This window comes from Balearica regulorum, chromosome 9 (assembly GCF_011004875.1).
Source record: "Balearica regulorum gibbericeps isolate bBalReg1 chromosome 9, bBalReg1.pri, whole genome shotgun sequence".
Classification (NCBI taxonomy): domain Eukaryota; kingdom Metazoa; phylum Chordata; class Aves; order Gruiformes; family Gruidae; genus Balearica; species Balearica regulorum.
Genome location: NC_046192.1, coordinates 20,961,847 through 20,988,052, shown reverse-complemented (window position 1 = coordinate 20,988,052; position 26,206 = coordinate 20,961,847). Strand labels below are relative to the sequence as shown.

Below are 26,206 nucleotides of genomic sequence, written 5' to 3'. Positions count from 1 at the left end.
TCCGTTCCCGGGAGTGATTTTCTCCTTAGTTTCAAAACAATGTGTGAAACCCTGCTCTGCAGAAACAGTAGCCTCAGTAAGTTTAAGGATGACTGAAGCTATTTCCTCTCCCGGGGAGGTTTAAAAGCTACGGAGGGATGAATGGGGCTAGACCTATCGCTGCATTTCTAGCAGCCATGCTATTACAGCACTGAATAAAAGCAAGAACGGCATGTCTAGCCTAGGTTAATAAACCCTACTGAGTGCATGCCTTAAAAGCACTATGAAACAGCCTTAAGTCAGCTTGAGATAACTAATTTCAAGCATGGCTGTCTAGTGTGCCTGTCATTCCTATTGTCCTTCCAAACTATTTCAGACATTTTGAGCAGGGAGTACTAAGCTATGACTTAGCAGGGGTTGTGACATTAATGGTCCAAAAAGGTTTAAGCACCAGGAGGGAACGATGACAGCACTTAACAACTGGTGGCAGTTTGGAGGATTCCGCTGGATCTCTGTTTATTAATAATTAGGCTTCGCCTCGGAGGAAGATGTGACAACTATCGGAGGTAGGATTTGCATGGGAAACAAAGGGAGCTGTTGCTGTTCGGTGCCCATTGTTTGTGCTTCGCTCCCTGGCTTTCCCAGTGCAGCCAGGTGCAGTCGGCAGCGGCGAGGCAGCGGTGGGGAGGGGGTGATGGGACGGGGAGGGGGGGGAGAGCCAAGGGTGGAAATACTGTTGATAGTCCTGCGTTTTATGGCAGAAATACCTCGAGGACAAACTGGCTCAAATCTCGCCGCCTGCTGAGTGTGTATTCCACGTTGCTCTTCCCACGGAGCAAAATACATAGAGGTCATGCAGAAAACACTTTACTCCCTTTCTACTGAGCCAGCCGCGCTGTTTCTGAGGTGGGAGAAGGGAGAGGGGAAGCTGCCCTAAATTAAAAGGGGAAGGGGAAAGCTATGGAGCCTGTAAGATGAGGGAGATGTGCTATTAACATGTAAAATGTGTCTGGAGTGCCACCGATGTCATTTGAAAAGGGGAAAACAGAGCCAGGGTGGGGGGCAGGAGGGATTTTCCGGGTGAGGAACTCCTTAGGTTATAACCTATAGCAAAAAAAGGCATGATGTGTCCATCCATTTTGCATAATCGAAGCTTCCTCTGCACTGTTGGCATTATTTTGCTGGACAAGAATTGTAGTTTCAGACAGAAAAAGGTACAATTTTCTCCCGTGCTACCGCCAGCCCCCTGCCACCCTCCCTCCCTCTGAGAAAGAACAGTGTGGGGAAGGATGTAAACGACATTTAGTTGGATGCTGAAAGGGTTGGGAGCCAGGGCTGAGGGGGGAATGAGCGCTCCGTAGTGTAACAGGAAAGCTTCCCCTTGAAAAAGCTCATTCCTCCCCAGCCAGAAGTCCAGGCGGTGATATGCAAAGTTAGAAGCCTCATGTACTTTTTTTATGACGCGCCTGTTTAGCGTTACTAGACAAGAAAATGTCCGAACATCAAAGAGTCAGGTCTGCCTGGCAAAACAGGGCAGGGAGGTTTGCGCGGAGTCCTGGTCACAGCTGGGCTGCAAGTTTGCGTCTTTGTCATTGCATATGACCCTCACCAAGATAAGTTGCGGGAACTTAATGAAAGTCTTATGTCCATGCATATGCAGAATCCGTATCATTTGGTGTGTTGGATCTGAGTGTGACGTTTCCCATGTTGATTAATCGTTTCCACTTGTGCATTAAAGTTTCATTTCCAAACAACAGAGAGACTTCAGAGTGAATGGTATTTAGTAACAATAAAATGTTCTGCTTGCGGAAATGCTTCTCCCAGGAGCTATTAAAAATGCACTTAAAGGAGCTGAGAGTTATATCTTGCAGTAAGAGGTATGGTATCACTTGCTCTGCCTAATTTTAAAATTAAGGTTATGATGCCATTTTAAATCTATTTTAATGTGGCTGTCATGAAACATACTTTACAATACAGTTGTCAGTTGTCAAAAGCTCACAACCTAGAGAATTCTGTTAGACTGTTTTCATTAAATCTTCATTAGAAAAAGAATTCCTATGTAGCAGGGGCTTACCAAGTAATTTGAATTTACTCACTCTAACTAATGTTCCCTTTAAGGACAATTTCAGTGTATTATACTATGTTGCAAATAGGTCGTGATATAATTAATTTAATAACAAAACACTGATGACAATTTAACAACAAAAGTGCTAAATGCATTCAAAGTAAATACAGATTGTGCCAAAGAGAAACAATATTGGACCAGGAATAGTGAGAATTCCTTTTAAGAAACATAGCATCAATATTCTCCATTTGATCAAAACAACAACTTTTCGGTCAAGTGCATTACTTTGCATTACAAATTGAGGAAAAATCATTTCAACCTGTGTTATATACACTACTTGGTATATAATGATAATGGTGAAAACTTTCTTCCAAAGAAATTGTGTCTAGCGGTTTACAGTATGGATCAAAGAGATATTACACAGAGATCCTAAATCTGTGTCAGGAATGCTTGTGGAAATCAAGTACCTAGTTTTTCTTCCCCATCTCACTTTTGTCCAGAGGCTTAGACAATTTTACTTTGTTTTACTTCAGCGCCTTTCCAAGGGAAGGGGCTGAAGGGGCAAAACCACAAGGAGGTGGGAAACTGCGTCCGACCTCCACCCAGCCACAGACTTCTCGGGGACTTGGGCAAGTCCCCCGGCAAAAGGGGCAGGGTAACAGCCCTGCCTGGCAAATGAGGGTGAGGACAGGGCACTAATGATGCGATGGAAATACAGACGGTGGTGCTCAGCAAATGAGGCTGAACGTAGAGCTCTGGATAAGGCCAAAGGCAAAGCAAAATTTTGTAGCAGGAGCAGGTTAATATTTCAGGCATTTTCAGCTGTAAAATAAGACATATTGCAAATCCCATGATCCAAAACTAAATCTGCTTTCAAAACTATTCCAGACAAATTTACCACTTATAAAAACTTCTGCCAGCAGCAAATATCCATTCATCTGAGAGCCTATCAGAAGCGACTCCAAAATCTATCAGCATTCCCTTTGCTCCATCAATGTACAGCAGATAATGAAGCAAACTGCATCAGATTGATTTACTGTGCTGAGAATCAACTTCCCTGTTTTCTTCAGCAGCTCAATCAGTACTTTTTTGCCATGAATCTCACTTGCCCTTCTGCTTATGAAATGTCTGTGGACCTCATGCAGTTCTCTAATTTATTTATTTGATATTATTTGGGAATTTCTTCAGTGAATAACACTTGGCTTACAGATCTTTTGGGAATGGCAAATGTTTGCAAATTCATACTGTGTTGCTTAGTTCAGTCATGTGGTGTTTCTTGATTAGATGATTTGTATAGCTAACTCGCTGAAAGTGAATTGCAAATTTCACAACCAAGTGTACTGTTTCATATTGGATTTCCATCACTATCTGAGCAGTCAGGTTTAAAATTCATGTCTTGCAAGTAGTCATACGAGCAACACATAAGCACTGAAGTGCTCCCACCAGACAGATGTGAGAGACGGGTTAAACAGCTTTCAGTTTCACATGAATATTCATGAAAAGTGTTTGAATTCTTGCAGCTCTGTTAAAATGAATACTGAGCCTCATTCACTGCATGGGCCATTCTTTCAGTGTTTTCCAAGTCCCCACGTTCTCCCTAACTCTTCCGTAGAAGTCCACGATGCCTGTGGAAACTGTTTGTACAGCCAAAATAAAGGGAAGAAACACTATCATGGAAATGTCTAAATTTTCCATATTGTAGCCTCTCCTGTTGTGCCCCTCTTGCACATGGCATGGCATGAAGAGAGGACAGCAAGAGAGCATCAGCGACGATACAGTGAGTGCAGGAGAGAAAACATTGAAAGAGGGGAAAAATAAGGGCAACCACTGGCAGAGGGGGGGATCAGCCACACACAGCGTGTACGTTGGGAAATAGGGATTCACACAGCATGAACACATAAATACACCAGTACAATTTTTAACAATTAATCTGGTGAATTTGGGTCATTAACCTCCAAGTTTATGGTCTTACCTGACCCAGTCCATGGCAAGCCCTGGAGCCGCTGCCTCCCAGTCCTTCCCAGTGCAGGCGCTACGTGAGGGCTCGCCATGGGTGCAGTCAAGCAAGGAGGTGACGTGGTCTAGCTTTTTCAGGCAGGGTTCTGATGACATGCCATGGAGGTATGGAAGAGTTGTGAAAATAATAGACAAGAAGAAAACTAACTAACTAACAAACATCTGGTGCATGGTTTGAAAGCAGTGAAAATCAGCTGAGCAAAGAATTTCTGTCAACTCTTTTTTCTCAGAGACAAAAAAATATTCAGCTGTCAAAACACCAAGCTCTTTTGACTCAGAAACAAACGAGGAGGAAAAGTTTATAAAGCATTAATATATTTACCTTTTGGATTATTTTTGCACTGTACTTATGTCGTATATGAGGAAACCTCAGGTCTCCTCCTGAGTGAGCTGTACTGTCCAACTACTTCCCAGCGTATGTAGAACAAGTCAGGTGTGTGCTGAATCAACAGGGTTGCTGCGACTGCACAGAGCCAACCAGAAGTGTTACACCCCCACTAGATGGCCTTTTTTTACCTTTTCAATGATTTTAAAGTCCAATGACCCTAGATATCCTTATTTATTCTAGAAGTAGAAATGTGCCTAAATCACACGCAGCAAGCACTGTGTGTGAGCCACGCAGCGAGAGTCGCTATGGGCAATACAGGTGCATTCACATTCTGTCAGGGCACGTGTAACGCAGATTAATACTGCTTGGGGAGAATGAGAGAACAAGAAGAATTAGAGGAACTAAAATCAAAGCAAACACAGAGGATCTTTGCTAGGACAAAAATTGACTCAGTGTAGTCTGGAATGAAATCCCAACTTGAACCTCCCACAGGATACTACTAAACCTCCTATTAGGTCTTCAAATACTCTTTCTTTCTTAATATAAAGCTGTCCTACAGACCATAATTAACCCACATCTCTGCTTGTGCCAAGTGGGATAATTTTGCATGGACCACTTTTAAATAAGTAGTTAATTTTTAAAGGGACAACAGAAGAAGTCAAATGCCAGCTTGCTCTGCCCGCATTGCTGGTTGCCCCTCTGGTCCGTGCTTTGGTGCTGCTGATGCTTGGTTGAGACCAGAGAGCTCCCACTGATAAGCCCTGCAGGGATGCACAGCAACATCCCAGAGCTGTAGCATCTTCTTCTAAGATCCTTCAAAGGTTGGAGGCAGCAATACCATCACAAGTGCACATGGGCATCCCTACTGTTTATTTATCATCTACTTCTATAACTCCACAGGAGGAGTGACCTGGCAGCTCTGAGGTCCTCAACAGTCTTTCAAAACTACTCCAGTAAATGCACAAGCTCTTTAGGTAACCCTTTACATCATACAACTGGACAAAACCTCATCAAAGCCGGCACCAGCCCATCTTGCCTGCTGAACCCTTGGCACTGATCTACTCCCCATAACAGGGATCTGGTAGATCCAAAAGCAACAGGGAAGGTGTCCTTCAGAGGAAAGGAGAAACGTGTCAAACTATCTGTAGATGTTAAGTGTCTCCGAAACACTGAAAGGGGGTGTGTGTCCAGACTGCCGACATGATGGGCGTAAGCAGCCAGGACCTGTACCCCAGCCATCCCCAGGTACCCAGCAATTTTGTCTGAATTCAGTGTTCCTCTTGCACTGTGTGCCACTGCACTGTCCTAAATGAACCACCGCCAGAAAAGTTTTGAACACCAGAAGAGACAAAAGCGCGTTTGTCCCATTTTCCCACTTCCCTTTCAGTGGATCAGAGATCAGAGTGGGACTGAAGTTTCTGCTGAAGCCCAAAGTGGTTCATCTGCCCAAGGTCACCATCCTGGCAGCAGCCCTCTGTACGACACTGTCCTTGCGTGCCTGCTGAGGCACGGCACCAAAGAAGGGACAAGATAACATTGCCTGCCTTAAAGGATTGTTGCAGAAAACATTCAGTATACTTGGCTGTATTTTAATTGCGGCCAAGCTATTTTCCACCTCAGCAGAGTGGTACTCCTTACTGACAACCATTAGTTATTTGCAAATTTAGATAGGCCTTATAAACGTCAGGCTCCTGAGTGAATAAATAATGTTTCAGAGCAATAACTTGAAATAAGTCAAACTAGGAATGGTGAGAAGACCAGGAGTATGGTCCCTTTGGGACACATTCCCTACCACTTCTAATTAATATCTGGTACTTAAAGCATAACAGCCCATGGTTAAATCAAAGTCAGAGGAAACAAAGGAATATTAAATCTTTCTGGAGACTTGTGTCCCTCTCCATCCACAAGAACGGGTGTGCTCCTCAGTGCAACTGGCCAAATAGACCGGCTCTCTGACCTCAGTTAGGAGTGTATGTTCTTTTGGGGGGACAGCCCAGGGGACCCAGCAGCCAGGCTGCCCTGGCAGCTTGCATTGCCCCAGGGCTAGCATTGCCCCTTGTCCTCCCGTTGCTTTCCCATTCCCATCCAACCACCCCCTCCTGCACCTTCCCAGGCTTTCCTGGCCCTCTGGGCAGCCAGTTCAGCTCACAAAACCTCCAGGACACCGTGCTTTTGTTTTGGCCAGCTGAGGGAGCCCAGCAGGGAGCCAACGGGTACCAAAGCTGGTGCAAGAAAGCAGAAGAGCATAGCCAGGGCTGAGGTATGGGGAGCAAGGAGCAGTCGCAGTCCTGGCACAGCTAAACACCCCTAAATTCCTGTGTCCTAATGACCCCGTGAGACTACTGCAGAAACAGGCTTCAGATAACCACATCTTGACCACAGCAACATGCTGCAGATCCCAAGAGCTGTAAAAGAACTGAAGGGCAAAACAGGACAACAGCTTGTACGCACTCTTTGGTCTTCGATCGTCAGGGCCCATCTAGCTATTGATGAGCAGTTTTTAAGCTTATATGTAGAATTCCAGAGCTGCTGTTGTGTTGATAGGGAAGGAATTGATTCGGCTGTGAAAAACAGTCCTTGCAGAGCAGGTGTAAGGAGGACTGTTGTGATTTGGCAAAGTTTACTGATCCAGGAAATAAGAATTTCAAAAAGAAAGCCTGAGTGGAAAACATCAATGCAACTAGGACATCTTTCAACTTCTTCAACAAAGTGGATATACTTCAAGGCAGGGGAACAATAATCCAAGCAGCGAACAAAGGAAGTTCATTTGTAACCATAGCATTTTGTGGAGGACCTGCAAATGCAAAGTCCCCTGACTTTTGAAAACCCATGTTAATGATGCGTCAGGGTATACCATAAGCTTCTGACAATTTCCCCCTCTTCATTTGCTTCCATATAACACATCGATCTTGCTGCCACACTACTCTTTGAAAGATCTGCTACTCTCCTAATTATTAATTGCATGAAATGTGTATTCCCCCATCTTACAAAAAGCATCACAGGACATACTGTCTGGGTGTGAAATATCCCAAGAAGTCCACAGCAAAATCTTTTTTGGTAGAGTTTAATTAAGATGATCCAGTAATTTGTGTGCAGCTGATTTGGAAGGATTTTGTCACAGGTAAACAAGCTTTGAAAAAAAATTGCTTTTATCTCTTCTTACTTTCTGTTTTAGCTATATTTCAAGTGGATTAGTGTAATCTTTCCTCAGCCAAACTCCACAGCCAGTCTATTCCATCATTGTTCTAATTTTACAAAAAGAAAATGACTGAAAGCAATTAATTAAAAATCTCTTCAGAGATGCATATGTGGATGCGCTTATTCACTAAGAGCTTACAAAATAACTCTGCATTTTAAAACAATTTATCTGGTGCATTAAGCATGAACAGGATGTCTTTGTTAGGTGCGCCCGCCTTTAGATGGTTCCCTACATGAACATGCTTGTCGTGTAGAGACGTCTGCAGTAATTCAGCCCAGTCAGACAGGATCCCCTTTTAAACTAGGTTTGAGTTTCTAGGCGGGCTTCTTTTTTCTTTTTTCCTGAGTGATGAAGAAGTTGATTGATTTCAAGTGAGGAGTCTTTCCCTGCTGGGACCTGGACTGTCAAAAGCCATCAAAGAACTTGCAAAATTCTGTCACAGCACCAGAAGCTCTAACTCTGCTCCAGAATCATCAGAGTTCAGGGAAAATTCCCAGTAATTGACAACAGAAGTTTTCTTAGCAATGATATTCTGCCAGACTCCAGACTGAGACATTATTTTCTGCACACACAGGCACCCGCATGGGGGACAGTACTAACACAAACAGTAAACGCTATTGACACGAGTGAATTTATCATCAGCAAGAAGGCACGAGTGTCTTCACACTAAAACCTTGGACTAGGCTATTCATAAACTCCTTAGGTCAATCAAAAAGGCAAATTCCCATTTTGTAAAGCTTCTTTGATTTCTTATGAACCAAATAAAAACTCTAAATTTCCTTGAATTCAGCATGAGGGAGAAGGATGTCAGGACTCTTGATCTCAAAGCCGTGTGTTAATAAAACTCCAGCACACCTGTCTGTGAATGCAAATACGTGCTGGCATCCAGCGCAGGGTACAGAGGTTCTCCTGGCAGAGCAAAGTTTCCTCTGCAGAACCGTTCCTGCTCTGTGGTGAGCGTTCATCTACAGAGTCAATGCAGCAGCCCTGCTAGTGTGCAAGCACGTTTCCCAGGCAATTTAAGTATACCTAGGGAGGTTCCTAGAAGATTTCATGTACTCCACCTCTTCTTTGAGCAGGAAATCTTGGACAAAAGGATTTCTCTGGCCCTGTTTGTTTCTAAGTTCGCTTATACCCTCTTCAGCCTCCGTTAAAACAGGCTGTTTGTCTACTCTTTCCACTCACTTGTCTCTATTTAAAAGCCTCACATATCACAGCCTGCTGGTCACTAGCCAGATATCCAGATGGTACTTATGTACCACATTGATAGGTGCCTTAGAAATAGCAGGGAGAGAGGGAAAAACAGCACTGGAAGACTTCAGATGCTCTTTTTGATAAATGGCAATTGTAGATCTAATTAGGCAGTTTCCTCCTTTGGAAAGGCTGGGGAAGCAACAGTTGCGGTCCCACAGAGCAAACACGGGAGGACAGTTGCAGTCCCACAGAGCAAACACGGGAGGACAGTTGCAGTCCCACAGAGCAAACACGGGAGGACGCGTCTCTCGCTGTCGGGTTTTAGCTTTCCACTCAGAGCGGTGCCAGGCCGATGGTCCATCTATCCATACCTCTTCTTTGAAAGACACCAGGTTTTCATCTGGGTTTGAATGTTTCTCTCAGTGCCCGTCACCGCACTGCCTCAGCACCACTACACCGTGTCAGCTGCTAGAACAAACACTGCCCACCTTAATTATGTGAGCATCCCTCTGGCGATAATCAGGCTAATTGTCTCAAGTAAGGCCAGCAGGATTTGGCTCTAAATCAACCATCAAAATGATTTAAGCATAAGAGCATGAGTTCCTTTACAACCCCAAGGCCCACTTGTTAAACATTATTTACATCTCACCCCGAAATAGTTTCTTTCCTCTCTTCCATTTGCCAAAGAGAAAGGTAGAAAGGATGAGGTGTTGGGAACACCTGTGTGCACCAAATGCAATGGCAGGGAACACGAGTCTCCTTCCCCTTTGCTGAAACGCCTCGAGAAGCCTGCCCGTGGGAACCCCAGTTTGCATCACGCCTGGGGATCCCACCAGCCTGCGCGCGTCCTCATGGGCGGCACAAAACTGCAGAGGAATCTGCCAGGAAGGGAACCATTGCCCAAACCTGCTGTGGCTGCATGTTCAATATATACCTTAAAGCATGAGACAACATACCCTTCAAAATACTTAGCTTGCTCAGTAAAATGGAGATACGCTCTCTTTACCTACATAAATTTCCAGATTTTTTTTTTTTTTTAAATCCTATTAAGCAATTGGTGTGTATCTTGTGGCAAATATTTCAGCATGGTAAAGAAGTACCAGCAGCTTCATTTTAGCAATTGGCTCTGGAGGGGGCAGGGAGTTAAAATCCCCCGAGTCAGCCGGTGTGCTGTGCTGGATGCTCCCCAAACCAAGGTACCTGGACGAGGCACCAAAATCCCACCTCCACCAAGGAGTATGTCCCACAGAACCAGCTCTCAGGGCCGAGAGACCTTCGATCAGACTTTCAGAGAACTGTGTCTTTTTAAACAGTGTTTTGGGCCGTTTCAGCTGTTTCTACAACTGCAGGTCTCGGGAAGAGCCGCAGGCTGGGCTATGGTCAGTCACGCCAGTCCCGTAAGCAGGGAGCTGCTCCCGCCTGCCCCGTACCTCAGTGCCGCAGCCACAGCAGGAGCAGCGCTGCCGCTCGGACGCACGACCATGACCCTCTGGGGCCTCGAATTAAAACCCCAACATGCTTCTGGAGTTTAGGGAGCCCAAAGGCTAGGGAGGAGGGGAGTTAGGTGGTCAAGGGACTACATTTTGCACCTAGAACCTGCCTTCGTCCAGCTGAGGTGTTGAAGTCTCTTACTGGAGCTAAAGCTTTTTTCTAAGCAGTACCAGTTCATTGCTTCCCCTCTTACAAAAATCTCTGCACGTCTCTAATCATTTTCACTGTCAATCTCTGCACTCTTTTTATATCCATTAAAGACTTTATGAGATAGGATGACCAGAAACGAAAAAAGATTCTGACGATAGAGCATGCAATTGATTTATGTTAATGGCATTGTAATAATATTTTCAGTGTTTGATTTCTTTTTCATTCTGTACACAGCTAAAATGTTGATTACTTTTCTATTCCTCTCTCATTTATTGAACAGCCACTTACATTGGGCTCCAGAAATTTATTCTCCGGTCTGTCTCCAAAGCAGTTAAAATATAATTAATTTAAAATCCACCAACACACGATAAGTTGGTGTGATTCTTTCCAATCAATCTTACTAAAATTCATCAATGAGTTTCACCAGCTGTCATGCTGTTCATACATTTGTCTTTGTAAAGCTCCTCTGACTTCACTAGCTTTGACACATTTAACGACTGTTAATACCAAAAAACCCCCAACCCTGTAATTTCTATTGAACCACACTATAAGCCTTGGAAGCCCCCCAGATGTGCATGAATAAATATCAGTCACCTGTGACAGCATCCTTAACGATTTTTGCATTTCTTTACACTGATAACTTTCATCTTTTATGCATATGTCAGAGATATAAAAAAAGCTAAGTGTGCCAAGATGCATTAGGAGTTTATAAAGGCAATCAGAGAATAAATGTTATTGCTTAATTTTGCCTTCATGATATATTCTGCCTTGAAAACTATATCAGGTGTCAAATCGCCTTACCCCAAAGAGATTAGAATGTGAAAGGTATCCCTCAGCAATGGAGGAGAAAAACCCCCGACCGTTTTTATGACAGTGTTTGATAACACAACAGAAGAGATTATACAGCACGGCGCCAATGATAGCCAGAGACTGACTATAAAGACCTTTTTTTAGTCCTGTTTGTCAGCTAAAGATGGACAAACTGTTTTGAACAAAACCCAGGCTGATTCTTGTCTCAAAGTTGATACGAAATCCAATACAAGTATTTCATCAGAGGTGTGACAAAGCCACTTGCCTTTCTTCTGTTGATTACCAGGTGGCTGCGCACTCCCTCATTTTGGCTGGTGGGAGACAGAAATACAATATCACAAATTCGGGATGTGCCGAAAGCTGGAAACACGAACAATAACAACTTTATCTTCAAAGAGTTGCCAAAATTAAGGGCTAGATTTTTAAAGCAGCTTGGCATCAAGAGTGCCTTCCAACTTCCCTGGAAAACTGAGAACTGAGAGCAGGGGCATTGGTCTTTCATTTTCAGCCTGCCCCTACAAACCAACCAGCAGACATCACACCTTTCCTACGGGTTAGAAAACAGGCGTGATGTGGGCAAGTGATTTTATGTTAACCGATTTCAAGGTCACAAATGGTCACATAAACCTGGTTTATAACAGTGTCACCTAATATCGAAAGCCTCTTTTTTTTGCGATGAAGCACTCACGTTGTTAGCTGCTTCAAGCGGACACACGGGCGCAAGTCCCTGGCATGAGATCTGAATGCATATCTCTGCATTTGGTTCGTGAGACTGCACAGCTAGCGTACAGCAATGTTTGTGTACCTTCATGCATGATACATAACACAAAGTAGTTACTGAACTAATAAGCATAATTTTATCTAATTGGCATATTTATTATTGATGTGTGTGACATGGTAGCCGATTAAAGCCTCAGGTTATGCCAGGTGGAAGACAAACATGTAGCCATAAAGAGCAATTAAATGTATTTAGATGTTGCATGTGAATGCAACACTTGTGAAAGGCATTGGACAACCCCGGGGGGTTGCTCCAGCGGTGGGAGGAGAGGCAGCACCCCATTTCTCTCACCCCTGTGAATGCACCAGTGGGCTTTGGAGAGGTGTATCAGAGTGGTACTGGGGAGGGTCCTGCACGGAGGGGAACCTGCTGGGAAAACGAGCTCGGCAGGGATGGAGCCCACGAACGTGACACGACACGGTAACCCTCAGCAAGTCACAGGCTCGATTTCGGCAGGACTGAAGCCCTCGCTGCAGCCAGAGCCCCCCCGCAGCCTCACCCAGGTCCTTCTTGCTCCATTTCTTGCCCCCCAAGCAAGACTGCAAATCAACTGCAGTCTGGCAGGTCTGAGTATTTCTTTTACAGAAGAAATTAAACCCCAAGTGTATGCATATTTGCTGTGAAGGTTTTGCACCTAGACACGTGTTTTTGCAGTGTCTCAGAGGGGCAGGGCAGCAATTATCTGGCCATGTTTGTCATACCACTGGCATTATCCTGCTGGCCACTCTGTGTTCCTTAAACACGGAGATACCTCCTGTGCCAAACCGGCCATGTGCAGCGAGCGAAACCACAGCAGCTCCAGATGACATACTGTACGCTGTCACGATAGCCGTAACCTCCGGCCACCTTTGCTCTTGCAGGCTGTTGGCCGTCCTGCAGAGCCAAGCGCGTTGACCCAGCGCCGGGTGTAGCCCAAGAGCAAAGCCGCCGGCATTGCGTCCTGCACAGGGAAGGTTGCACAGACCCCAGCAACTAAACACACACACACACAAGTTCTCTCCGGCTGCTTCGCTTTCCTGGAGAGCCTTATTCATATTTCTAAACCGTTTGGTGTGAGCAGCAGAGAGGGATGAAGGATTGGGACAGTAGCGGCTGCAAATGAATTGCCGTATCGCAGGTACTGAACAATTCTTTTACAGCTAGCTGAGGCTGCTTGCACGATAACCAATATCCTGGGGAGGAGAGAAGCAGAGCAGTAGTGGTCTGGCTGGGGAAGTGAAAGGTAGAGATCGTGCTGTTTTCTAGCTATTTCTCTCTGACTATTTCTTTTCTGGGTGTGGGGGTGTGTGTGTATATTTACAGTATCACAGGAACCGGACCATCAGGTCTTCTTTCAAAGAGCTTCTTGCCTGCCATTAAATTGTGCTGTGTAATATCATAAATCCAGAAGAACGATGTTTTCATTCATGAGGTTTCATAGTAACTACAGAAACAAATCTTCCCCTCTCTGAAGCAGTATCTGCCTTTCAGATTCTCAGACGCGCATTTCTGAGGATAGTATTTTTTTTCCATTCCTCCTTATGTGTTATTTTATATGTTATATTTCTAGATTTCACACGCACATGAATAGGAAACATTGCTTATCTAAACAGAGTTTCTTTTCCTCTCTAACTTATCTTTTTCATCTATTACTTATTTTATTTCCAGACATGAAAAAACAGTTACAAATTATATCTGACAGCATCTCCCCAGCTCCTGAGGTTTCAGATGTGTCTTGCTCCATGCTATCTTCCTTGCTAAATCCATGTGAATAGGACAGAACACGTGATGTGAAAGAAGTGTTTTATCATAAATTAACCCTGATTTCTTCATTCAGATTCTAGTGATATTGTCAAATTACTTCACCTTCTGCTAACTCCTGATTGTCTTTACTATCCATCCTCACAACTGAAAAATCGAACAAACAGGCTATTATGCCTGAAAAGTAGTTTTTAACACAAGAAAATGAAACATAAAAACAAATGCTAAAACCAATAAACTTCAGAAAATGCGAAGCTGCAGCTGTCATCCTTATCATCAAGGGTGGAAACAGCATCACAGCTCGAAATGAAAATCCGCAAATTCAATCAATGTTCCATGACTGTACGGTGCCAGGTACTTACTGCACCAGCCCATAGCAAGAACTGATCCCTACTCAGGAAAGGGTTAATGTTTCAACTAAAAGGTGTGGGAAGAGGGATGGAATTTTCTTCTTTTAAAGCAGATGAGCAAAGGCGCAGAAAACTTAATGTATGTTGTCCAAAGGAAGCCTAAAATAAAGTTAGCAGTCTCCCAAATCCCAGCACAATGACTAAATCCCAGTTAATGTCTCCTACTCCTACATTCATGGAATTGCACCCATTTTTGCCTTATCCCCCCCAGTCAGCACCCCTGGTGTGAGAGCTGCCACCTCAGTAAGACAAATGCTCTGCCGAGACACAATCCTGTCGTCAAAGCCAGCCAGCAACAGTCTGCTGAGGAAGCTACAAGAAATTCCTTAATTGGTAAATGCAGGATAATCTATGCCAATGAAGGTCTTATCCTGACAGAGATTAACTTTAAGCCTTGAAGTATGAATTTTTATGGCCGTTCCAAAATCTAATTTATTAGTGCTAAATATTGTGACTCAAAGCACTCACACTACCCATAGACGTGTCCACTCCATCTCAGGAATCGCACTCCCACACTGAACCGTTCAGTTACCTATTTAATTAGCACAATTTTTTTGTGACAGACATTAGGGGATAATACGAGACCCACTGGCCTGTCGGTTAATGAGTACTACCACGTTAATGAAGGAGGAGAGGAGAGAGGAGCATGGCATATTTTTTACTAGTTCTAGTATTCACAAGTGAGACTTTAGATCAAGGTAAATAACACTGAAACACTGCCAGACTTGTTTCTCTGGATTTCTGAATGGTTTCCCCTTCACTGTTGCCGTGCCAAGTTTCAAATTCACTCTGTGCCAAACTTCATACGAACAAATTTGCAGAAAATTCATTTCAAAGTCTGACTTACGCTAATACAAGCAAAAACCAAACATGAAAGGAGTATATCTGAGCATTAGGGCTACGGCTGCTCTTTCTGTGATCACTGAAATGAGAAAGAGAAACAATAAAGACAGATTTACTTTTATCTCATCACAGCTAAGCCCTAGATTTTGCATAAACAGATACCAAACGCACCTAAAACTCTTAACCATGTTTGTGGTGGTTTTTTTTTCAAGCACACAAAGCAAAGTCTAGCTTTGGGGTAGAAGGGCAGGAAAACTTCATTGTGTCTTTATAAGAACACTTTAAACTTCCTTTTCAAGGTTCATTTTCCCCTTACAGCTCCCAGAAACTCATACAATGCTCCAGCTGAGATCAGCAGAATCAGGCAACTGAAGGAAATCTGTGACAAGAAACCCACGTGGAAAAACCATTCTTTTTATATGCATATTTCTAAAGTTATTATCAAACTAACAGGAGCTAAAACATTTCTTTTCTCTTGAGTACCTAAAGATGCTAAGATGCCCAAAGAGGCTCAGTGCTGAGCACTGGGGGCAGATGTGTGCAGGGGGTCTCTGGGCACAAGCAGCAGGACCACTCCTGGCCTCAGATCAGGTCACCCCTGTTCCCCCAACAAGGCCATCACCTCCTGGGGACAGGTGAGGCTGGCCAGAAAGCTACAGCCAATTAGAGGTAATTAACACAGCTGGGAATCCATCCCAGGCAGCTATTAGTGAGACACTCAGGGGAAGGGACAGGAAGATGAGTCCAGATTCTCTGTTTTTCACTTTCTTGAGCAGCTACTCAACAGAGAAGTGTCAGTGGGGGACTTGCATCCCCTCCCTCTCTCATGTGTGTACTCCAGGGTGCGAGTCATCCACCTCGTTTGCACTCAGCCCTTACCTGTCTCTACCCCTCCCTCTCCAGCTACCTCCAAATATCCCAGATCATCCTTTGCCCTCTCTGCTGCCTCCCATGGTCTCCCTAGGAGAAGGCTTCCTCCACCCCAAGCCCAGGCTGCCACAGTGCTCACCGGACGAGAAAGGAGACAGGTTCAGCTGAGATGATGAACATGCTTTCTTTTAAGTACCTCATTAGACACATACCTTGAAGGGACCAGATGTAAATTAAAAGTGGCCTTTGACCCTGTCTGCTTCTGACGAACTGATGAAAGGGGTGATAAAGCCAGGACTGAGGCAGGACCGTGGTGTTTCAGGGCCACCCAGTCCAAGGCAAGGCGAGCGCTGCTCCCAGCCAGGTTGCACAGACCTCAGAGAGCGCGGCACCTCCCAAACCTCCTCTTTTCCACTTCCCAGTGTGAGACAGAGCTGTGTGTCATTTACCCAAATGGCAGCTGCAGCTCGATTGGAGGCAGCCCAGTTTTTCAGATTTGCACTTGCATTCATGGAGATGTAGCTTTTTTATAAACAGGTAATGAGTTTAGGTCAGCTGGGGATAAGCTGGGGCTCCTTCCTCCCCAGCAGCAAAGCTCCCACTGCAATGAACTCATGTGTGGCCTGAAAGCAGCCCAGGCAGAGGGGCTACGAAGACAGTAATTCAGTTATCACTGCCCTACAAGATACACAGAACTCCCCAGAAGTTGCTTTTTTTCTTTGAAAGAACAAAGATGGCACAATCCCCTTCTTCACAGGCAGCAGCCTGACCCTGTGCCGTCAGCCCCTGCTATGCAGCCCTTTAAAAACAACAAACCATTCAAGCAAATCCCCAGAAAAGCCACGGACAGCCTTTTCCAGCTTCTCTTTCACTGTTGGGCATCCGGGCAGGACGCTCCTGCTGCCAGCGACGGCTGGCTGAGCTTTCGCCCACCACGGAGCCGGTGCCCGCAGCGCTGGGCTGGCCACCGCTCACACTCGGGCTGGTCCGTTTGTGATTGAGCCCAGGTGAGGAGCAATCAGTGCACTACACTAATTGCTTCTGCACTAACCAGCTCTATGCAATTTTTTGCCATAGTAATTGCTCTGCAGTCCAGCAGATAACGACTTTTGGGTAACGCAAGCCATACACCTACTGCTGGGCACTTGCTGGTCATCGCCCTGACACAGCCAGCCCAGTCTTCTGCCAGCTCCCGCGTCGCCCCGCTCAGCTATAATTCACCTTTGCAAGCGCTTTTCTGCACCGTCCTGTCATGCAGAGACATGGGTAAAGAGCAGATCACTTAGGTAAAATTATCCTTCTCCTCTTCAATCCCATTTTCCCTCGTTACATCCTTCCCTTGACCACAGCGAGCAGCTGATCTTTTGCAGCACATGCCTCGCAAAGGCAGGTAGACATTTATAGTGCCGCTCAAGTTAAGGCTTTTAATCTTTCAAAACAATTTGCCTCACCAGCTGTTAGATACCTGAGTTTGCTCCAGCTGACTAAGACCCTCTGGTATTTAAGTATCTAAAAAGTATAGTGCATTTAAAACCTGATCTTCTGCTCTCATTAATTCTCTCGAGACAGCAGTGGAATATGCAAATGTTTGTAGCCCCCCAAAGCCATGCTCCAGAGAGCTTTTCTCCAAAGTTACAGAGAAGGTGTAAAACCAGACAGCACAAGCAGCCCATAGGGGAAGCAAGTCTAAGGATGCAAGGGAAAAAAAAAAAAAAAGAAAAAAAAAGAATTTCTTCTAGGCAGTGCTGTGGCAGCACACTGGCTGCATGCTGATGCGGACGATGGGTCTGGGCCATTAAATCTTTCCTCCCTTTTTTTGGACAGGCAACCTTTCATGCCCAGACAGCACCGTGAGGCTGACCGCTAGCAGCAGCGGCCACAGCACAAAGCCAGTCCCTAGTGCTGAGGCTGTCCACGTAAGAATAATTGCAAATACAGAATAGCCAGAAAATGGAGAGCTGACAGCATGAAAATGTCAGTTCAGAATTCAGGTGGAAAAAAAAAAGTGTAAATCAGTCATCTTTAAGGACATGACTAAGTCTCACTAAGAAGTACGTTTAAAGTAAAATTATCTGGACTAGGGCAGAGAAAGGTCAGTTAATCCTTTTACCTGGAGCACATAGTTATTCCCTAGGATGTATTTTTTCTTGTTCCATGCGAGTCTTTATATCATGGGGGTCTTAATCTTCAGCACAATTAAGAATTACTGAATTTTCATTTTCACAGTCGCTTTGATCTAATCTTGCGGGGGGAAATGCAGTTGCTAGCCCCACTTCTCCACAACATTCATTTTTCCCTTGGCTTTACGGAAGCTATCAATTTACTGGCTGGCTTTTGTCATGATTTAAAAACATCATCTCGGTAACATTGTTATCTTCCAGCCATATTTCACAGATATTGTGAAACCGGTTTATACTGATATCTTACTTAGCATCTGGCTGACAGGACAATTGCAGCAAAATATTGCCAGAGATATAAGGCCATTATAAGATAAATAATGAGCTTTAAAGCTTAACAGGTTGTTTTCTTTAGAAGGGATCATAGTGATGTTCCTATGCACAAAATAGCCACTTGCCATACAAAGGCTGAGTGGAAAGTGCCCCTTAATGCGTGAAATAAATCCTAGAGAGTGGCTGAACAACAGCTGAATTCTGAGCTGAAGTTTTTCATGGTTTCTTGAATTATCTAATTTGCCAGAAGTGAGCGACTGCTTCTGGGAGTGTACGATAGCTAATAATGCATTCTGGAGTCATTAAGGTTTATCGTGTAAATCTCTATTTGAGTGCTTTTAAAATGCATATTACTTTCTTGATAAACTATGATGGTTCCTTAGGAGCCGTTAATACGAATTAGGGTGCATACCATACATAGTAGAAAGCCTTATGAAGAGTACTTATTCCACATGCAGGGTAATCAGCTTTTAAATTATATTAAATACTGCAGCTGTAATGTTTTCCCCCCAGTCTCAGGGATCAGATCACTTTTATAAAAATACTTTTGACTAAGTTTCATTTCCTCAGATAAAAGTCCAGTTTTGAGTTGTGCAACCAGGAGGTAAGAAGTTGGAGACTGACAAATTGCAGGGAGAGGAAGATGAGCTCCTTTCATTTGTACCAGTTAGTTAAAAATCCCCGCATACGTTTCATAAATAATTTCCATAATCTAAAAAAATGTGTTGCTTTTGATCAGAAACTTCCTATGCACATGTGGAGCTGAGTTTCTTAATTATTATTCTTACTTTCAGGTCCTCAGGTTCAGTGTCTTTTTTTCAACATACTACAGCTACCTTTGCCCCGCACGATGAGCTCACTGGGGCAAATTTATTTTCAATAGGCGCAGTGGGCTTAGATGTTTATTTACTGTGTGATAGCACTACTGTAAACTTCATCACCATCTGGAAAACCCTGCCCTGATGCATATTAGATGAACAGGAATGAGAGGAAGAAAAGTCGCATTGACTTCAGCTAGCGTCAGGTCAAATCACAGCATCTCACCTTGGCCTCCTCCAAGGCACAACGAGGTCTCCAGCCAGGCGCGCTCTGCAAGGCCAAAGCGGAGGACCTGGAAATGAGATGGTTGCCGAGGGGATGGTGTAAACATTAGCTCAGCTATAATTACAGATAGTTTGCGTAAAGGAGATCTTTGGCTTGAAATAATGGCTGAGAAAAAATCAGAGTAAAAGCCCCAGGATCTGCCCCATGCTGGATAAAGCAACCTTGTGATCACGGCGAGCGGCACATGATCTTCACAGACCCATCATCACAGGTCAAGGGAGGGCGGCTTTGTATGCATATTATGACAAGTAGAAAGACTGAATAAAAACTGCCTTCATACAGGGAAAAGGCTTGAGGGTAGGTCCCATTTTGCTTTTCTAATAGAAGGATGCCCAAACCTCTCCAGACAGTGGGCATCCTGTGCTCCCATGCAGAGCAGAGAAGGCAAACAGCCCTCCTGGCTGGAGATGGGGTAATGCCACTTTGCAGACCTTCTCAGGTGCTTGCAAAATATGCCTGGGGTCAAAATAGCCACGAGGAGTGGACAGGAAGGGAATGTGGAGAGCAGCTGTATGCACTTAGCAGGAGAGCTGTAAGCTGCTGCAGCACTTGTTTACCCTACATGATCAGCAAAATTAACTTAACAGGGTCTATAAAACCAGGGAGAAAATGCTCTCTCTCCAGCTAATGCTACTTTCTGATCATCAGTTACAATATTTGCTAGCTTTTGTAGTGTCACAACTTGGTACCAATTATGCATTTGAAGACAACCTGCTGGCAAAAAGCTGTTAACTTTCCGTACCATATTTTTGCTCACTAGATTGCAACGGGCAGCAACGTGCTACAGCAAAGAGGGTTTATGTGTTAAACCTGCAGGTATCCATCTACAAAGTTCTTTATTCATCAGTGATACATCTTTCTGCTCCTACTTCTGGTGTTGAGCACATCCTATATACGTGTATATATCTTCTTGACAGACTAAGACAGGTAGGATTTGGAGAGAAACGCTGTTTTTCAAAACAACCTCAAGCAAACCCCCTGCAGCAGATCCAGTCTCCTTCATTTGCATTTCTGAGCTCCATCTCCATCATTATCACATTCTGCCTGAAAGCTTATGGTTTTAGACTTTGGCAAGACCTGTTGAAAGCAACATAATTGAAATGTGTTAAAGCCTTTTTCAATGGCTCCTTTGTCTCACGTGATCCATGATGAAATTTCTGAAGAAGTGTTTTCCTTCCCTGTGGTTCTTCCCTCTATTATTTTTTTTTTCCTGTAATGAACCTACTTGCGTTAAGTACAAACTTCTACCTTTTCACACCCTTTGCATGGAAGAAGTTTGGTTTTACTATGGCAACCATGCGTCAAAGGTAGGATGCTTTCAGACTTCTGTTTCTCTCTCTCCTTGAGCAAAGACTGAAATATATGTGGCAGCGAGGCTCGTAAAATCCAGTTTCTACAGATGTCGGTCTGAACTGTTTCTTTATTTACGAGGGGCATCGGACGGGGTAGGCAGATGCAGCATCAGATTAGCACTGCCTGTCTCTCAGGTGCAGGGTAGATGGCTTTGGATGTGCTCCAGGCACCCGGGCACCAAACAGAACGGCTGTCAGAATAATGTTGCACTTTTATTGTATGAAGAGTGGCTTGAAGCACCGGGGTCCTCAATGCTTCTTGCATGGTGAGGAGCAACACTATGAAAGATTATAGTACAGTTGAGAGGTTCAGAAAAAGTGACAATTTATATGATAATGTCCGATGATAACGTATGGTGTATTTGTTCCCATAACTGCTGAGACACTCTCGGAGTTTTGATTTTTTTTTTTTTTTTTTTTTTTGGTTAAACTGAGCAAGCATTTGAGCAGTATTCCATTAACCCAGGCCTAGGAGGTGGTTTTGGCATCAGATGCTCCTGTTGCTGCCATATCCAATGCCTCCAGTCATTGGCTTGGTGCCTGGGTTTGACGCGAAGCGGACAGCAGGGCTGTGCGAGACAGACAGTTGTAAGCAAACAGATCAGGGTGCTATAAAATTAACACCTAAGTGTCGGGGAGAGCGTGAAAGCTAAAAATACTCGCTGTGCGCCTACAGCCAAATTTGGAGCTTGCATTAGACAGGCTTTTTCTGTCGTTCCTCAACCCAGCTCCAGGCCATCTCCTTCCAGCAGCAGAGCCAGCAGCACTCAGCAGCACCTCAAATGGAGGTGGCAGCCAAGCAGCACGGCTCCAAAGCTTTTGGCAAGCGCAAGCAAGAGTGCTGATAGTCACTTTTCCAGCGTTTTCCCACCTTGCTTTCTAGACCTCTCCAGGTAGATCAGCAGGAGACTGAAAAACACTCAAGTCCCACTTTCACACAACCGCAAGAAGGTAGGAGCACTAGGACCACTGGAGAGAGCAACAGAGGGAGAATTACCCTGCAAAACATGTAAGATGCTAACCATTTAATATATGCAATTCTGCTAGAGACTCACAACTGTGTGTAATGGGCTGTGCTCTCCCAAGAACATTTTCTTTAAAGTGTTTACAAAGTGGATTTCGTAACTATGGAGGGGCAGAGGCAGGTACATCCCAGCTGTATCGCACTGTGACTGCACTCAAGCACAGCAGAGAGCGAAGAGAGGTACAAATTCAAGCTAAAAACCTGCAAGGACAACAGGCAGAAACTGAGTTTCATACAGAGAAGTGGTGTACTCTAAAAGCAATGTTGTAGGGAAGCATTTTGTTTCCTTTCTCTGCAGCACTGCTGTGCCTTTCATTTAAAATTGTTGAGAGGTAGAGTTAAATTTACAAGCCACAAGGACATAGGAAAAGTTGATAATAGCCATGGGCTCAATCTATAGGGATTGATCCTGCCAGTGATTGAGCTGTCTTCCATTAAACAGCTGATGGCAATGCTGGGTGCTCGATTTACCCTTCCAGTGCCAGGATTTTTTTTATCCAAACTTCCTCTGTGCCCTCTCCAGGACTGTCAGAAAATCTGTCCATATCGTTAACGACTTAATTTCCTTGATAATTGTAGCAATCCAACACACTAATCAAGCAGATGCAAAAACTTCTTAAGCAGACAGTGATGGTAACCACAGTGTCCCAGGGGGATTTTTGATGAGACTATGAAGCCAAAGAGGTTTTCCTCTCAGTTTCAGAGCTCCCAGAAATGATCTCAAGACACTAAAAAATTCTCCCGACAGTCTCACTGGACCTGCTAGTCACAACAGTGCCCAGCAGCCTGCATTGATTTTCCTGCATGGGGGAGCTTTATTTCCAGAAGTGCACACACAAATGCAGGTTGCTGCAACAGTCCCTGAAGAGACGCTCTTGGGAGGACAAAAAGCTGTCACTAGATATTACAGACCACTCTCCTCCACCTCTGACCCCTCCAGTCTGTCTTCCCATCCCCAGAAATTCTGGTCTCATCAATCCACCTGATGTATTTCAACCCCTCTGACCCATTACCAATAAATTAACTAATTAAGAGGTTTCCCCCTCAAGCTAAAAATCAAAACTTCAGCAATTATTGGTTATTTTAAACAAAACACCAGAACAGATCTCCTACAATCTGTTAGAAGTTCCCTGAGGTTGCAAAGGACCTTGTTTAAAGCTGTCGCTCAACAGAGTTCTATCTAAGCAGCTCCAAAGCATCACGTCCTCCAGCAGCAGCTGCACCAGGTGTCCTTCCACTTGAACCACAGCTGCACGTGCGGCGGGACCTCTACCTGAGTTTTAAACCACACAATTACTCCCCGGTACCAAGGGGTGCGATGAACTGCAGCGTTAGGGAGGAAGGCAGGCTGAAGTCATCGCGTTTTGGCCAAGAACATGCATCTCCTGCTGGGGAAATCAGGCAGGATGGCATCTGGAGGTTTGCTGCAGGCCCCTCTTTTGTAGCAATCGGTGCAGGGAGATCATGGAAATCAGATCACAGAGGGACAAGAAATGAGTAAAAGCCCATGAAGAACGGGAACCAAGTATCTCTCTGAGAAAACCATTGCCAAGATTAGCACTTGGTAGCTCCAGCCTCAACAATCTCAGCTGAAATGTGACTGAAGTCTGGTGCATGAGGCAGTCAGCCAGGAGGGGGAAATTATTTCAGCTCAGGGTTATTTTTATTTTTAACATTTCTGTGTTTATTTCTGCATTTCAAACGAAATGCAGGGAAGGCAACTACGTGTGCACTGAATTACAGAGGTAGCTGGAGTAGTTTCAGACCTAGGTGAAGCTGCAGAGGAAGGAGGTGACATTTCTTAAGTGGGAAAAGTCAGTGATAACCAGGGCAATTAAAGCCCTTTTGCCTACCTGGTAAATCCCTCTCCTGGTAATTCTGGGACAAATCAGCGATAGGTTATGACCCCCAGATGTTGATTAGGGAGCCATTGTTCCATCTGATGGTTTTTAGATCAAATCTTAGAGATTCACATCAGAAAAAGTTATTGGCCAGAGGTAGCTATTTTCCCCCCAGTTCTTTTAGCAATATTACCCCGACCAAGGAATAGTTGGCAAATAAAGTAGCTACCCTCTTATCCATGGGAGATGGTTCACCGAGACACGTAACTGCAGACAACTATATTGTAGCAAGTAGTTAGCAATAATGAATAATTAATGAATAAATAATGTATTTGTGTCTCAATACCCCAAGGTCTTTGGGCACCTTCACAGAAAATAATTAAAACAATAGATTACAAATAAGATGACAAGTCCCCAGGCAAGTGGATGTACATAAAACCACAGCAATGCAAAAACAAAGGATGTGAATGTGATGCAGAAGCTAAAAAGTTCTTGTGCTTTGCTGTACAGACTGCACAGCAGATCGTGCACCATGCCCCAACTCTAGGATGTGAAGAAACAAAAACTGAAGGCAAATACCAGCCCCAGCAAGCCATATTGACAAGCCTTACGATCATGAAAACATCCTAACACTAAAGAATGATAGCCAGGGAGGAAGAACACAGGTTTGCAGGCTATAGAGATGGCCCAATCCATGAATGCAACCAGCATGACATGCAGGTGGCCTCTGGCCATGTGTCCTCTGAGAGCCTATTTCCAGTCAATCCTCCAGCAATTCAAATGGTTTGAGGCACAGAGAACAATTCCTGAGTATTTCCAGCTTTGCGCCTCTTACACAGACCTGTCCACGTATTACAGCTGCTAAGAGCTGGGCCAGACACAATCATTAGCAGAAAGCAGCCAAGAAGCAGGTTATATATATATACACACACACACAGACACCTTTGATCTTTGGGATAGTCAGAGCCTTCCCCCAGCACAGCTTTAACTGGGAATTAAAGTGAGCAGCCTCCTCTCCTGCTCTATACAAGTGCACAGTTTTCAAACCCCTCTCATACTTGCCTGAATAACACTTTCTCCTGAGCAAAACACAATGGGCTAAAAGTGCTTTTTCCTGAGGAACCTGGTGGAGTCAGAAGGTGACCCAGGCTGGGTCCCACCAAAGCTGCTCTGTCACTGCCCTCCTCAGCTGGGCAGGGGAGAGAAAGTATAACGAAAGGCTCATGGGTCGAGATAAGGACAGGGAGAGATCACTCACCAATTATTGTCACAGGAAAAACAGACTCAACTTGGGGAAATTATTTTAATTTATTACCAATCAAATCAGAGTCGAGTAATGAGAAATAAAACCAAATCTTAAACCACCTCCCCCCCACCCCTCCCATCTTCCCAGGCCCAACTTCACTGCCCATTTCTCTCCCTCCTCCCCCCCCAGCGGCACAGGGGGACGGGGAATGGGGGTTGTGGTCAGTTCCTCACATGGTGTCTCTGCTGCTCCATCCTGCTCAGGGGGAGGACTCCTCTCATCATTCCCCTGCTCCAGCATGGGGTCCCTCCCACAGGAGACAGTCCTCCACCAACTTCTCCAACATGAGTCCTTCCCACAGGCTACCATACTTCTCCCACGGGGTGCAGACCTTCAGGAGCAGACTGCTCCAGCGTGGGTCCCCCACGGGGTCACAAGTCCTGTCAGCAAACCTGCTCTGGCGTGGGCTCCTCTCTTCACAGGTCCTGCCAGGAGCTTGCTCCAGCACAGGCTTCCCACAAGGTCACAGCCTCCTTCAGGTGCCTCCACCTGCTCCAGCGTGGGGTCCTCCACAGGGTGCAGGTGGAATCGCTACACCCCCTCATCCTCCCTCCATGGGCTGCAGGGGGACAGCCTGCTTCACCATGGTCTTCACCACGGGCTGCAGGGGGATCTCTGCTCCGGCGCCTGGAGCACCTCCTCCCCCTCCTTCTTCACTGACCTTGGTGTCTGGAGGGCTGTTCCTCTCATCTATTCTCACTTCTCCCTCTGGCTGCAATTACTCCTGGTGGTTTTTTTCCCCTCCTTCTTACACACATTAATCCAGAGGTGCTACCGCTGTCACTGATGGGCTTGGCCATGGCCAGCGGCGGGTCCATCTTGGAGCCAGCTGGCATTGGCGCTGTCGGACATGGGGGAAGCTTCCAGCAGCTTCTCGCAGAAGCCACCCCCCCCCCGCCCCAGTACCAAAACCTGGCCATGCAAACCCAATACACAAGGAAAGGTTTCCAGCTACCATTTGAGAAGCTGCAGGAACTACATTTAAATAAAATAATTCACCAGTCTGAACAGTTGTGAGCAAAACGCAGAATGACGCTGGTGACGTTGTCTCGGAGAGCAGAAGGCTAAAGTGGCTGTTTGCAATCTGGAGCACCTCTGTCTTTTCCATGCAGATGCTCAAAGAAACCTCTTCCCAGATCTTAATATCTCCCTCGATAGTGCAATATAAGTGTCCCTGGAGGCTAAAACCTAATATTAAATACTTCCAGTTACTCATGAGCACTGCAAAGCCAACATTTCCCCACCGCAGAGAAAGA

At 45.0% G+C, this 26,206-nt stretch overlaps 1 protein-coding gene across 7 annotated transcripts in view; it reads left to right on the top strand.

Annotated features, from left to right (window-relative positions):
• Window positions 1-26,206, top strand: part of LOC104641379 (calcium-activated potassium channel subunit beta-2) — a 154,213-nt gene that overhangs the window by 48,758 nt on the left and 79,249 nt on the right. For 2 of the 7 annotated variants that reach the window (XM_075761501.1, XM_075761499.1), the window contains exon 2: window positions 21,663-21,788. The exons of 4 other annotated variants lie outside the window; for them this stretch is intronic. In XM_075761501.1, the coding sequence (XP_075617616.1) occupies window positions 21,663-21,788 (126 nt within the window). Of the gene's footprint in view, window positions 1-190; window positions 546-21,662; window positions 21,789-26,206 lie in introns of those variants that run through there. One more of the 7 variants, XM_075761507.1, reaches the window with a different exon arrangement.